At 43.1% G+C, this 16,111-nt stretch overlaps 1 protein-coding gene across 1 annotated transcript in view; it reads right to left on the minus strand.

Moving 5' to 3' along the window:
• The window catches only part of dgkaa (diacylglycerol kinase, alpha a), an 86,427-nt gene that overhangs the window by 14,765 nt on the left and 55,551 nt on the right, over nt 1-16,111 (minus strand). The window contains exons 9-18 of the mRNA XM_084332751.1: nt 14,416-14,533; nt 14,118-14,206; nt 13,772-13,891; nt 8,421-8,519; nt 6,881-6,967; nt 5,903-5,976; nt 5,743-5,817; nt 4,909-4,994; nt 2,737-2,826; nt 440-603 (exon numbers count right to left, since the gene is read on the minus strand). Of these exons, the coding sequence (XP_084188877.1) occupies nt 440-603; nt 2,737-2,826; nt 4,909-4,994; nt 5,743-5,817; nt 5,903-5,976; nt 6,881-6,967; nt 8,421-8,519; nt 13,772-13,891; nt 14,118-14,206; nt 14,416-14,533 (1,002 nt within the window). The remainder of the gene's footprint in view (nt 1-439; nt 604-2,736; nt 2,827-4,908; nt 4,995-5,742; nt 5,818-5,902; nt 5,977-6,880; nt 6,968-8,420; nt 8,520-13,771; nt 13,892-14,117; nt 14,207-14,415; nt 14,534-16,111) is intronic.

Below are 16,111 nucleotides of genomic sequence, written 5' to 3' on the forward strand. Positions count from 1 at the left end.
CAACCGACCTGTAGGAGTCGCTGTCCACAACGCCCGATCCCCACCCATCAGTTTCCCACCCCCTAATACGGCCAATGTGTATTAGTACGGACGACCAGCTAAACTGAAAGCAAATGTGGAGCGCTGGGCTCGAACTGACGAGCCCAGCGTCTCCAGCATTTCGTGGCGAGCGCCTTGCCCACTACACCACGTAGCCGCCTACTAACTCACCACTCTTTAACACTAACTCACCACATTAACTCACCACTCTTTAACACTAACTCACCACTCTTTAACACTAACTCACCACTCTTTAACACTAACTCTTTAACACTAACTCACCACTCTTTAACACTAACTCACCACTCTTTAACACTAACTCACCACACTAACTCACCACTCTTTAACACTAACTCACCACTCTTTAACACTAACTCACCACTCTTTAACACTAACTCACCACTCCGATGGAGAAGTAGTTGTTGATGATCTCGTAGGGCACCGGATCTCCTTTCTCCTGGCTGTCGTCGTCTGTGATCACCTGGACGCTCCATCGGTCCATGAGCACTGGGGAGCTGCCTTCTATGTCTTTGAGGATCCGACTCAGATCCACACCGTCGTAGCCTGCGTTGGTTGGGGAAACAGAACATCAGCCGTGCTCATAGGTGGCCTTAAGGTTCGTTTAGCTCTCCCTGACTTAAATGCCTAGATCCTGGAGATTAGTATCAGTGCTAGGCTCACACTACCCAAATGCAGCACTGAACGGCACAGGAAGTCCTTCATTCCAACAGCCATCAGACTATACAATGCATCACTGTGCCTCACTGCATCACTGAGCACAGAGCGGCAGCTCCATAGTGGCAGGAGGCCGCGACTAGCGGCCTCCAGGCTCCACAACAGGGGGCAGCGACTGCTGCCAGATATTGACCTAGGACTAATAGCAACCCAAGGAGGACAATAACACTACCTTAGGCATACTACACCTTATGTGGATACTGTGATACTGTGAATAATGTATATTTCAGTTAGTTAGATAGTAAATTATAACACTACCTGATGCATACTGCACCTTATGTGACACTGTGAATACTGTGAATATATATTTCAGTTAGTTAGATAGTTAATTATATTGACCTATTTGTTTACACTGCTTGTGTTGTTTTTACTACCTGTACCCCCCCTTCCCCCATGCTGCTATGATGCCTCTTCAGTATATTTTTACTGTATTCATTTACTGTATATTTTATTAAATTTTTATTCTATTTTACTCTACTCTTATCCTAGGCAACTTGATTTGATTTGTTTTATTATTCTAATTCGTGACCTGTTCTGTCTAAATGTTTAAATGTTGAGCGGTTTGCAGTGTCAAATTTCCCACGGGATAATAAAAGTATTTCTATTCTATTCTATTCTATACTTAATTTTTTTTTATCAAACCGTAAACAAAGAGGCCTATTGGGATGTTAGATCCTAATGTGAAGAACTCTGTGATTTAATGTTCTATTTTGATGCTCGTTTGATGCTTATTTCATGTCTGCACTGCATCGCTCTTGATCTGACAATGCTGTGCTCATTGTATGTATTTCTTTGCTGCTGTGAAGCACTTTGAGCTGCAACTCTTGTATGAAAGATGCTGCAGGTCAGTATAGAACAGTGCATAGACGGATACAAAAAAGTGCAAAAGATATCAATATGATATAAAATGTCAATATAATAACTCAACATGAATATAACACATCAATATGAATACAGAGAGATGATTGTTGCACAGATGCGTATGGGTCTGTGGAAGATAAGACTCCCTTCCCCCACCTCTTTGATATCCCTCACCCATCCTCCCTTCCTACAGGTACCCCCCCATCCCTCATTCTTAACCCCAACAAACCCTCCCCCACCTTTCCCCAAAATGTCATGACACCCTCCCCTATACCTATGGCCCCCACCCCTTTCAGTTTTTGTAGGTATATAAAGATGTTTAAGATCCGGGGGGGCTCTCTCTTCCCTGGTGTCCTAGCTAAAGAGAGTCATCCATCATTGGAATAACTGCCCACTGAACATAAGTACTGTAAATTGAATAGCAAAGTGTCTTTCATATGTGAGCAAATACTGTTCACGTTTGGGAGTGGAAATACCTACTGTAGGAATGTAATAATGAAATATTTACTCATGAATGTAATAACCTTTTCTGAAAATATTCATGTCTACCCATGAATGTAATAACCTTTTCTGAAAACATTCTGATGTTTATAAAGATGTCTACAATGTGTTACTGCTTTTAGATTATCATTGTTAATTAAGTGAATTGTGATTGTCATATGTATCTCATGTATTGTTATGTTTTGTGTTGTCTTTCTGTGTGGACCCCAGGAAGACTAGCTCGCCACTTAGGTGGCAGCTAATGAGGGGATCCTTTTAAACAATAAACAATAAACAATCCAGCCTAACTCTCACTATTTTGTATTGATACTTTGATTGAGTTAACCCTTTCACAACCTTTCACGGAACTGTCTGTAGTGTGGTAGTGAACGGTTAACCTTCTGTAGTGTGGTTGTGAAAGGGTTAACTATTTGTCATGTGGCAGTGAAAGGGTTAACCTTCTGTATTGTCGCAGTGAAGGGGTTAACCTTTTGGTAATGTGGTAGTGAAAGGGTTAATAAATGGTATTAACCAGGTCTCTTTGGACTGAGTAAGTTATTAGCTTGGGCTATTTCCCACCACAGGTCAGTGGGATGATGTTCTGAAGCTCTGGGCTCTCACCTCCTCCCCAGCGGAGACAGCGCGCGAGGTCATTTCCTGTGCCGAGGGGTAGCACAGCCACAGGGGGCCGCGTCAGAATACCGGCTTTGTCTGGAGAACAGAGGGAAGGGGAAGAGGACGTGCGTCAGAACCACTTATTTTTTTCCCCCCAGTAAAGACTAGTAGTTTGGACGCAGATACAGTATGTCCTTTAAAGGAACTCGCCAAACATTTTGGGAAATCAGCTTACCGTCTTCTCCAGAGAGAGACAAGAAGATAGATACCCGTTTCCTCTCAGTGCGTTCAGTAGAAAGCTATCTGGCTGCACGTTAGCCTAGCTTAGCACAATGAATGGAAGCAGACATGGTCGTCGTTAGCCTACTAACACCTCTCCTGAAGGCTAACCAGAAATTAATACATTTAATTGTGGTTCGACAAAAAAACTAATTATCACTAAATCTGGAGAAAACTAAGATCATGCTGTTTGGAAAACATAACACAAATGTACAGGTAAACCTGATGATAAACAATAAACGCATAGAAAGAGTTTATGAGAGGGCGGCTAGGTGGTGTAGTGGGCAAGGCACTCGCCACCAACGCAGGAGACGCTGGGTTCGAGCCCAGCTCTCGGCGTTGCTACCATTCATTCAATGTACTCAATGTAGTCATTCATACTAACACAATTGGCAGTGTTAGGGGTGGGAAAGCTGGTGGGTGGGTCCTGGTCGTTGTAAACAGCGACTCCTACAGTTCGGTCGGGGCACCTGCTCAGCGAGGAAAGGATCTAAGGGGGGTAGTGTGATCCTTCCACACGTTACACCCTCTCAGTGAGAGTCCGCGCTGCCAGGTGAAAAGAAGCGGTTGATTGGCTACACATGTGTCGGAGGAAGCATGTGATAGCCTCCACTCTCCAAGACCGACTGTAGGGGATAGGTGCGCAGCGACCAGGAAGGGGATTGGGAATTGGCATAACGACAAACAGAGGAGAAAGGAAGTGGAAAAAGATTTAAAAAAAAAAAAAAAAAGGTTTATGAGAATACATTTCTTGGAGTAATCATAGGTCAAAATAAGCTGGAAACCCGGTCCGAGCTAAACTGGCTAAATGCACTGGAATTTTAGGGAAAACGAAACACATTGGATCATAAATCATTACACACTTTATACTGTTCACTGTTTTTACCGTATCGGTCTTACTGTGTGGAGGTCTGGGGAATTAACTACAAGTGCACCCTACAGCAAATATGCATATTACAGAAAAGAGAAATAAGGACAATAAACAAGGTAGGATATATAGAACACACAAACCCACTGTTTCTTAAATCAAACACCTTGAAATGTATGGATCTGGTCAAATTTAAAACATCACAAACATCATGTACAAAGCCAGAAATAGCCTGTTGCCAAAAAATATACAAAAAATTTTCAGGGAAAGAGAAGGTGGCTATAATCTGAGAGGAGAGCTAAACTTAATAAAATTAAATAAAAAATGAAAAGTATGTGCATGTCATCTGTGGGGTGGACTTGTGGAACAGTCTGGAGTTAGAGATAAAACAGAGTACAAACATCAGTTTAAAAAGATGTAAAAAAAATCTTTCTTAAATGGGTATCTGAAAGAGGAAGTGTTGATTGGGAGTATGTGTAAGATGTAAATAAAAAATAGAAGTATGTATATCATATGGTATTTATTTAGTATATATATATTATATATTACATATTTATAGGTATATTTATTTAAATGTATTTATAATATATAAATGTATTGGATTGTATAGAGATACAGAGTTTATACATATAATTAACAATAGATTCAATTATAATTTGTGATAGTTAAAAAGGGGTAGGAATTCAAAAAAGTGTATACCTCCTACTCCTTTTTCGTGTGCCTCACCCATTGGGTCCCAGGGTCCTTTTTCGAACAGGGTAAATTAGGATTTGTTCATCTGTTTCTCTTTTTGTTTTCTTTTTTTATTATCGTTTGTATATGTCAAATGAACAGATATATTTGAGTTTTTATAAAATTAAACAAATCTTTCATTCATCCATTCATTCATTGTGCTAAGCTAGGCTAACCGGCACTGTCCGCTTCCATTCATTGTGCTAAGCTAGGCTAACCGGCACTGTCCGCTTCTATTCATTGTGCTAAGCTAGGCTAACGTGCCGCCAGATAGCTTTAGGGTCACGCAGCCGCCTCACCAATGGCATCGAGGATCCAGCCCACTGTCCCGTCTCCTCCGCAGACCAGGATCCTGTAATCCTGCAGGTTTCTGAACAAACTCAGTCTGGAGGAAAACAAAGCAACGCAAGATGTTGGCTTTTGACATCAGAAAAGGAAAAACGGTCATACACATATCTACGGCTGACCCCTATTAGTCAAATAGTCAACTAATCGGTCGAAAGGAGCCATAGTCGACTGCCAACCTCTTAGTCGAATACAAAAAAAACGATTTAAAAATAATTTATAAAAAAAAAAATATATATTTTTTTATCATTCTTTCCAAAAGAAAAGATATTCTTCTAGCTTCCTTAAACAGAAGAGGCGCTGCTGACCTTTCTCACACACCATTTCAGTATTAGAATCAAATTTCAGACGATTGTCAATAATGGAACCGAGATATTTATAAGTGGTCACCAAATCCACTGTCTGGCCATTAATGACACTACTCTGAGGAGCTAGTGAAGATCATCTAAAATCAATACACATGTCTTTAGTCTTTGTGACATTTAGTTGTAGTAATGCCCCTTCACACCAGGAAACAAAGTCATCTACAACTGGGCCACGGCTGGCCTCATTATCACTCAAGAGACTAACAATTACAGAATCATCTGCAATCATTTGACGATGTGTCTATTAGCATGTTGACTTCTACAATCATTAGTATACAGGATATACAAGAGCGGGGAAAGAACACAACCTTGGGGTGAGCCAGTGGATGGTGTTAGTTCACCAGACAAGTCCCCATTCACCCAAACATTGTGTATCTACTAGTGGTAAGACCTGTAGAGAATAACTGGATATGGAAGCCTCACCCCGGTCCAGGTCCCCCGTTTGAGAGGTTGTACACTTGTCGTGGATTCAGCAAATACTGAAATTTACGCAGGACTCTGAAATACATAAAAACAGACTATGTATTTTGTGTATCACGTACATTCATATTTTTCCATGAATGCGTTCAGCTTTTGGACTCACCGTTCCCCTTGCTTGCCGCCACTTTTAGGATTCACAAACACCAGGAGAGGGTGAGTGTTCCGTACGGGGCTGATCTGTCGAGGAACAAACTATTAACATCACAGTTAATGAAGAAAATAAAATACCCAAGACACACGTACATAGGTTAACATCCTTCTCTTCCAAAACATACTTCTCTTCCAAAATGGCTTACCCCTCATAGTCTAGGTCAGTGGTTCCCAAAGTCGGGGTCGCGACCCAAAGGTGGGCCGCGAGCAGCCACGGGTGGGCCGCGAGATGATTAAAAAAAAAAAAAAAAAAAAAAAAAAAATGTTTTTTATTTTTTATTTTTTATTTTAATTTTTTTTTGTCAGGCCACTGAACTTAGAAGCAGGCCAGGACAGTGTTTCTAGTTGTATTCTAAAATTCTATTCTATTGTATTCTAAAATGTGACTATATGGTTTTATATTAACTTAATAAATAAACAAAAACGAAAAATCTACTTATTTCAACGAACATTTCAAACTAAATAACAGATTATGCACATAAAACGCTGAAAACAACCGAAGCAACAATAGTATTTTAATGAGGCTATTATTATTATCATTATTATTTTGCAACAAGTTAGCCCTCTCATAAATAGCACATATAAATGAATAACTAACTTGAACTAACTTAATAGGATTGAAGTGATATTTCGCCTGGCAAAAAAAAAAAAAAAAAAAGCCAGACGATGTGCATTGGGCCGCGGCTCTCTGACGCCTTATTTTCTGGGCCCTGGCCTGAAAAGTTTGGGAACCCCTGGTCTAGGTTACTCCAGTGTGTCAAGTTATATTGTTATTAAAAAGAGGTTCTGCAATAGTGACCCATTTCAAACCCCACCGTCTTTTCTTGATCCTCCAATCACAACCGTTGCTTTTCTTGGACAACGGAAAGTAATTGGAGGATCAAGAAAAGAGGGCGGGGTTTGAATGTTTGACAATTAGGTAAGCCAGTACCTGAAGCACCTGCCCGTCGGGGGTGGTATTGAGCTCACTGTCCTCTGTGGAGGCAGTGCATCCGTTCTTTATGCTGTTTGGTCTCTCCTTTAGGGATGAGAACAGAGATGGTGTAAGGAGAGAATGTCTGGTCTCTCCTTTAGGGATGAGAACAGAGATGGAGTAAGGAGAGAATGTTTGGTCTCTCCTTTAGGGATGAGAACAGAGATGGAGTAAGGAGAGAATGTTTGGTCTCTCCTTTAGGGATGAGAACAGAGATGGAGTAAGGAGAGAATGTTTGGTCTCTCCTTTAGGGATGAGAACAGAGATGGAGTAAGGAGAGAATGTTTGGTCTCTCCTTTAGGGATGAGAACAGAGATGGAGTAAGGAGAGAATGTTTGGTCTCTCCTTTAGGAATGAGAACAGAGATGGTGTAAGGAGAGAATGTTTGGTCTCTCCTTTAGGGATGAGAACAGAGATGGAGTAAGGAGAGAATGTTTGGTCTCTCCTTTAGGGATGAGAACAGAGATGGAGTAAGGAGAGAATGTTTGGTCTCTCCTTTAGGGATGAGAACAGAGATGGTGTAAGGAGAGAATGTTTGGTCTCTCCTTTAGGGATGAGAACAGAGATGGAGTAAGAAGAGAATGTTTGGTCTCTCCTTTAGGGATGAGAACAGAGATGGAGTAAGGAGAGAATGTTTGGTCTCTCCTTTAGGGATGAGAACAGAGATGGAGTAAGGAGATAATGTTTGGTCTCTCCTTTAGGGATGAGAACAGAGATGGAGTAAGGAGAGAATGTTTGGTCTCTCCTTTAGGGATGAGAACAGAGATGGAGTAAGGAGAAAATGTTTGGTCTCTCCTTTAGGGATGAGAACAGAGATGGAGTAAGGAGAGAATGTTTGGTCTCTCCTTTAGGGATGAGAACAGAGATGGTGTAAGGAGAGAATGTTTGGTCTCTCCTTTAGGGATGAGAACAGAGATGGAGTAAGGAGAGAATGTTTGGTCTCTCCTTTAGGGATGAGAACAGAGATGGAGTAAGGAGAGAATGTTTGGTCTCTCCTTTAGGGATGAGAACAGAGATGGAGTAAGGAGAGAATGTTTGGTCTCTCCTTTAGGGATGAGAACAGAGATGGTGTAAGGAGAGAATGTTTGGTCTCTCCTTTAGGGATGAGAACAGAGATGGTGTAAGGAGAGAATATTTGGTCTCTCCTTTAGGGAGGAAAGCAGAAATGGATTAAGGAGAGCATGTCTGGTCTCTCCTTTAGGGAGAAGAGAGACGATGTAAGGAGAGAGGAAGCAAAAACACATATATTGATTGAAACGGATGAAAATACACTTCCTTCCTTCCTTCCTTTCTTCCCAGGCACGGCTAAAAATGTGCTGTCCTTCCACAATGTCACGTGAGTAAAAAGGAAGAATATGAGTTACTCTGTTCTACTCCGTTCCCACTGCAGGACACAACTTTACTCTGATTTGATGTTCCAGGTCTGCAAGTCTGATTGCAGTAGTGCTTTAGAGGAGTACCAGTTTAGCACTAGACCAGTGTAGCAGTGGTCCACTACCTTTATGACGGGGTAGATGGCCCAGGGAGGCAGGATGTGGTCTCTGAGAGGTCCACAGTTACACTCGGATGGCTCCTGAGACGCACAGTCGTCATGGCGCTGAAACACAGAAGAAGTGAGATGTTTGTTCACAGACCTCACCAGCAACATTATCATTTAGTCCCAATGGGGTTCATATCATGATGACACATAATACATAATACCATACTAATACCATACCGTGGTACGTAATACCATACCGTGGTAGATAATACCATACCGTGGTACATAATACCATACAGTGGTACGTAATACCATACCGTGGTAGATAATTGTAACGTTCTGGGTTTCTGTCCTCTCCCAGGACTGGAAACCCTACTGCCATTCTGGAGTACTTCACCCTGTTCTCTATAATTAGCGCTGATTGACTGTCACCTGTGGTTTGTTGTCACTAATTACTGCGTGTGGGTTGCTGGGAGTTTTGCCTTTATAGTAATCTCTTGTTCTCTGTCTGTTGTCGGATCTTCAACAGAACCTGCAAGCAGTCGGCCACAGGACAAGATATGGAACCTCTTGTCGTTGTTGTTATTGTTTAATTCTCTTTCTTTATATACCCCCAGTTGAAGCCTGGCTTCTCTTTCGTTATCGATACAGTATCTTGCTCTCGTGATTCTGATAATAAAAGGAACACGTATTTTGAGAAGAGCAACCACATCTCCGTCTCCTTATTACCTTCTACTATTGGAACTCAACTCCTACCTGAAACGTAACAGATAATACCATACCGTGGTACATAATACCATACCGTGGTACGTAATACCATACCGTGATAGATAATACCATACCGTGGTACATAATACCATACCGTGGTACATAATACCATACCGTGGTACTGGTACATAATACCATACTAATACCATACCGACGATACCGTGGTACGTTTTGACAACCTAGGATGGCTTAGAGTAGACGACAGAGTACAGCAACTTGCAATGGGCCTGGTCTACAAGATACACTACACCAGTGGGATACCCATGTACATGTCGAAATACTTCCCAAAGGTCAGTGAATACCACGACCACAACACCAGAGGGAGCTCCACAAATCATGTTGAACCCAGATTCGGCTCAAACAAGGGACTAAACACGTTTCGCAATTATGCCACAATAATGTGGAACGCCGTACCCACAACCGTAAAGGAATGTGAATCCCTACCCTCCTTCAAAACCGCTCTCAAAGAGCACCTACGGGTGGCTGCAATTAGAAACTGGATCCTGTAAATGTCCAAATCCCCCCCCCCCCCCCCCCCCCCCCACCAATGTACACTTTCTTCCCCTTCGGATGTATATATTTTTTATGATCTCTTTTTACTACACAGTTCTGTATCTGTATGTCTTGTATGTCATAAATGTCCTGATGAATTGAAAATGGGGGACCCCGATGTAAACAAGATGAAAGTATTTCTCTGGTCTGCGTCCTCTTAGCAGTTGTTTTGTATTGAGCCGTACTGTATTGTATCCATTCTGCAATCTGTTAATAACGTTTTCAATCAATCAATCAAACGTAATACCATACCGTGGTACATAATACCACTATCACTATTTGATCTCATAACAGTGTCAAGAGCCTACAAACAAGCTTTAAAAAGGAACAACATTTTGGGAAATCCTCTTATTTGCCAGAGTCAGACAAGAAGATTTACATCAGTTTCATCTCTGTGTGTCCAGTAGCCCCAGAGAGAGGTCCAGGTACATGCTAGCCTAGCCAGTGTTGGAGAGCAGTTATATACATGTAGTTCAATTACAAGTTTAACTACATTTTGCAGTAGCTGGGTGGTAGTTTAACTACATTCAAAATTTCAGCCCACGTTACCCCACCTCGCAGAGAACTGCACTGGCTTCCCATTGCCACATGGACGGCTCACGGCTACCTCCGGTAAATGGTCTCTAACTACACACCCTCAAGACCCCTACGCTCTACATCTTCTAACTACACACCCTCAAGACCCCTACATTCTGCATCTTCTAACTACACACCCTCAAGACCCCTACGCTCTACATCTTCTAACTACACACCCTCAAGACCCCTATGTTCTGCATCTTCTAACTACACACCCTCAAGACCCCTACACTCTACATCTTCTAACTACACACCCTCAAGACCTCTACGCTCTGCATCTTCTAACTACAAACCCTCAAGACCCCTACGCTCTACATCTTTTAACTACACACCCTCAAGACCTCTACGCTCTGCATCTTCTAACTACACACCGTCAAGACCTCTACGCTCTGCATCTTCTAACTACACACCCTCAAGACCTCTACGCTCTGCATCTTCTAACTACACACCCTCAAGACCCCTCCGCTCTACATCTTCTAACTACACACCCTCAAGACCCCTCCGCTCTACATCTTTTAACTACACACCCTAAAGACCCCTATGCTCTGCATCTTCTAACTACACACCCTAAAGACCCCTCCGCTCTGCATCTTCTAACTACACACCCTCAAGACCCCTACGCTCTGCATTTTCTAACTACACACCCTTGAGACCCCTACGCTCTGCATCTTCTAACTACACACCCTCAAGACCCCTCCGCTCTGCATCTTCTAACTGCACACCCTCAAGACCCCTACACTCTGCATCTTCTAACTACACACCCTCAAGACCCCTACGCTCTGCATCTTCTAACTACACACCCTCAACCCCTACGCTCTGCATCTTCTAATTACACACCCTCAAGACCCCTACGCTCTGCATCTTCTAACTACACACCCTCAACCCCTACGCTCTGCATCTTCTAACTACACACCCTCAAGACCCCTACGCTCTGCATCTTCTAACTACACACCCTCAAGACCCCTACGCTCTGCATCTTCTGGCCACAGAGTTCCTATCCTAGCTCCGGGAGGGTAATCAAAGCTCCACAATGATGGAACAAACACCCACAGTCAGGACAGCTGAAACCCGGCCAATTTTCAATCGTTGACACACCTCTTCAAACAATATCTGCAATAATATCTGACCCTTAGCTGCCAGAATTGTACCCCTCCTGCTGACTTGTTGTTCACAATTTGTAAGTCGCTTCGGATAAAAGCGTCAGCTAAATGACTAAATAGTCCATTGTAATTCTGCAGTAGATAACTACTTTGGGTCGTGTAGTTTAGGCAGTTAATTACTACCTACATGTTTCCCTAGATATTTATAATTTTCCTGATTCCACCTCAACCACTGCTTCCAGTCCTCTCCTGAACACCCCCAGGTGTGAATGTGGGAGGTTTTGCCTGCGCTAGTCACTAAATCAAACACACACACTTTACTCAGTGTCAGTTGTTGCTCCATGTAAATAAATGAGATTACAGACTCAGATTGTGATAATTTTCCACCATGTAGTTTGGATGCAGCTGAATTTATTGTTCAAAGTCGTTTTAGTTTGACGAGCTACAGTCTTTTGAGAGTAGTTAAGGTTTAGTTCAACTACTTTTCACTGCAATGTAGCTAGTAGTTTGGCAAACTAGTTTCAGAGTAGTTTCCCCAACACTGAGCCTAGCCTAGCTTAGCACAAGGACTGGAAGCAGTAGGGAGCAGCTAGCCTAGCTCAGCACAAGGACTGGAAGCAGTAGGGAGCAGCTAGCCTAGCTTAGCACAAGGACTGGAAGCAGTACGGAGTAGGGAGTAGGGAGCAGCTAGCCTAGCACCCTCAAAAGTAAAGAGATACAACTTCCAACAACTTCCAAAACTGATGCACGAATCAATCTTCTCATCTAAGATGGCAAATATGAGTATTTCCTTTCAAATAAACACAGTAGAAAAAAAGTGGAATGAAACACTTTAGAATGGTCACATTCAGTAGGGATGTCACAATTAATCGTCCGAATAGAATAAATTGGTTAGAAAATAATTTTGATTAAGAAAAAACTGCAGTGATAGTTAAATGTTTCATAGTTCCAAGAAGAAGAATTTCATTCAGAAGCACTTAGCTTGTTAAATATTTTTCAGTGTGGCAGCTCCCACCCTCTGGAACTCCCTCCCCACAGAACTCCGCAACGCCCCAACTCTGGACTCATAAAAAAAAGAAAAACACCTCTTCAACTTGGCCTTTAACCCCTAATTTCCCACTTTGTATGTTGTGTCTGTCGACTATTTTTGTTACTTTTGTTTGTTTTTTCCCTCTATGTAAAGCGACCTTGGGTCTTATGAAAGGCCCTATCTAAAACTAAGTTATTATTATTATTATTATTATTATTATTATTATTATTATTATTATTATTATTATTATTATTATTATTATTATTATTATTATTATTATTATTATTATTATTAATCATCATCATCATTATTATTATTATTATTATTATTATTATTATTATTATTATTATTATTATTATTATTATTATTATTATTATTATTATTATTATTATTATTATTATTATTATTATTATTATTATTATTATTATTATTATTAACACCGTACAGACATTCAAGGCCTTGCTTAAAACCCACCTTTTCGCTCTAGAGGATCAGTGAGTTACTTTGCTGTTGTGTTGTGTGTCTGAGGTGTTCTTCTGTTCTCTGTCTGTCCGTCTGCCTGGTTCCCTGTTTCTTTGTCCTGTCTATTTATTCATATTCTTTTTTACCCGGGCTGCGCCCCGGACCGATGTAAAAATTGGCTGGGGGGCGCATTATAAATGAAAATATCATATCATATCAAATAATTGTCGGATGAATCGATTACTTAAATCATCACACACACACACACACACACACACACACACATCTTAAATAGCTATTATGTAATAGAATAGTAATAGAATTACTATTATGGTAAATGGCTGCTTTTTTATATAGCGCTTTATCCAAAGCGCTTTACAATTTGTTACTCACATTTGACCCATTCACTCACACATTCACTCACCAACAGCGGAGGCAACCATGCAAGGTGCCAACCTGCTCATCGGGAGCAATTAGGGGTTAAGTGTCTTGCTCAAGGACACATCGACACGCTGCCCGGGAGGAGCGGGAATCGAACCGGGAACCTCCGCGGATTGGCAGACGACTGCTCTACCTCCTGAGCCACTGTCGCCCCCTACTACTATGCTGCTATACCTACACTACTCTATCGTGCTAATTATGTCTATACTACTATGCACTCAGAGTGTAACGCTCCAAGTTCGACACTATTTGACGAACAACGACCACTGATCCTCGGCTGCCAGAGATGTGCCCCTGCTTCCGCTGACTCGTTGTTCACGATCTGCAAGTCGCTTCGGATCAAAGCGTTCAGCTACATGACTAAATGTAAACAACGTGAAATGTAAAAAGCCGGTGAAAGGCGGGGGGGGGGGGGGGGGGGGGGGGGACTTCTTCCTCACCAGAGAGTGGCACCACACACAGTGCTTGCCGGTTAAGCCCTGGTAGCTCTTAATCTTCTTCTGGCATTTGTCACACTTCCCCGCGGCACAGTTCCCGCTCACCCAGTCGTGGGCCGGCACCTTGCAGGTGAAAGGGAACAGAAGCGGTACATTAAATGCACAATCCACGTAATTATAGCACCCGCCCACACACACACACACACACACACACACACACACACACACACACACACACACACACACACACACACACACACACACACACACACACACACACACACACACACACACAGAGAATGGATAGAGTTGACTGTGAATGTCAGTGTGAATGATAGAACAGGCATACCCCTGTTTCTTTCCGCGACTTGACGTACGTTCTGGTGCAGGGGGCGGGGTTCCTGTTGGCACAGCGTCCGTGGACTGTGTATTTACAGCCTGCGCGATAGGGTGAGTAAATCAAATCATATCAAATTAAGGGTAAAAATCATTCCATACAATTTGAGGCAGACTGATGATTTATGCCCAGGCTGATAGAAAAGAAAAAAAGGGTACAATTTCATGTCATTACATTAGAGAAATCTAATTTACGGTTAATTCAATAGCAAATGGCGGCACAACAGCGCCCTCTCGTGGCGGACACTCACAGGTGCAGCAGAGGCCTTGCTTCCGCAGGCCCAGCAGCATGCTCTGGCACACGTTGCAGTAGACAGGCTTGTTGAAGTGCTTCATCCTCCACAGGTGCTGCCCGTCCTTCTGGGTCATCTGGGAGGGAGGGAGGGAGGGAGGGAGGGAGGGAGGGAGGGAGGGAGGGAGGGAGGGAGGGAGGGCAGGAGAGAGGGAGAGCGGGAAAGCGGGAAAGCGGGAGGGAGAGAGGGAGAGAGGGAGGGTGGGAGAGAGGGCGGGAGAGAGGGAGAGCGGGAGGGAGGGAGAGAGGGAGGGAGGGAGAGAGGGAGAGAGGGAGGGTGGGAGAGAAAGAGGGAGGGAGGGAGAAAGAAAGGGAGGGAGGGAGGGAAAAAGAGAGGGAGGGAGGAAGGGCAGGAGAGAGGAAGAGAGGGAGAGAGGGAGGGAGGGAGAGAGGGAGGGCGGGAGAGAGGGAGAGAGAGAGGGAGGGAAGGCGGGAGAGGGAGGGAGGGAGGGGGAGGGAGGGAGGGAGAAAGGGAGGGCAGGAGGGAGGGTGGGAGAGAGGGAGGGAGAGAGGGAGGGAGGGAGAGCGGGAGGTCATCCAAGGAAGAGGACATCTGTTATGAATGCATCACTGAAAAATTTATTTCACTTCAGAATCTACGTATCTGGCTGCACGTTAGCCTAGCTTAGCACAATGAACGGAAGCGGACATGACGTGCAGCCAGATGGCTTTCTACTGAACGCACAGAGAGGAAACTGGTATCCATCTTTCTTGTCTCTCTCTGGAGAAGACGGTAAGCTAATTTCCCAAAATGTTGGCGTGTGCCTTTAACGTAGCATACTATGCCCCGTATGCTTGCCCACTAGCCTGACTGTCCTGATTGTGATTATGTGGTTATGTGATTTATTTATTATGTATATGTGTACCTGCCATATGTGTGCCTGCCTATACGCTGCTTATACATGTATGGGCCTTGATTTGTCCCTGTACACTGTTTTTTATAGATGCACGAATGCCTAGTGACTGTGAGTGAATGTACAGAATATGTTTTAAACTGTTTTTATATTAGCTTTAATGTCCTTCTATTTTTCTGTTTCTTTTCTGGCTTAAACATCTAGCCCAGGGACTACAACTGAAAACTAGTAACCCTGCTAATGTTGGCATATTTACAGTTTTTTAATTTGCATTCATTTATAAATGTATAACAGTTGATTGATATGCACTGTCCCTGATCAAATAACCTGAGTAAACTAAACTAAACTATCGCACAAAGCCCACATACATATCCAGTGTGGTCAAGGCAGGCACTGTGATTCCGACGCCCACACACTCAAACCCCGGCTTTATGCAACGTCTGAAGAGCCCTCCAGATCATGGTATACAGTAGGATACATAAACCACCACGCAATCATATTCAAAGTAAGGCAGACTAATCACGTCCTCCCTACGCACGATTACAAGGTTGCTCTGCATTTAATCACATAGCAGCCCAATGTTCTTATGGAGATTACAGACAGGAGTGTTGTTGTTTTGTTTTGTTTTGTTTTCCCGCCCAAACAGTGGTTTAAAGCGTGATGTGCCCGACCTTCAGTCAGGATATGAGGCATCGAGCGAAGCCCCCAAAACGGCAACTGTGTGGGGGCTGAACGCTCTACTGTGTGGGGGCTGAACGCTCTACTGTGTGGGGGCTGAACGCTCTACTGTGTGGGGGCTGA

Source organism: Notolepis coatsorum (genome assembly GCF_963971535.1).
Source record: "Notolepis coatsorum genome assembly, chromosome: 17".
Lineage (NCBI taxonomy): Eukaryota > Metazoa > Chordata > Actinopteri > Aulopiformes > Paralepididae > Notolepis > Notolepis coatsorum.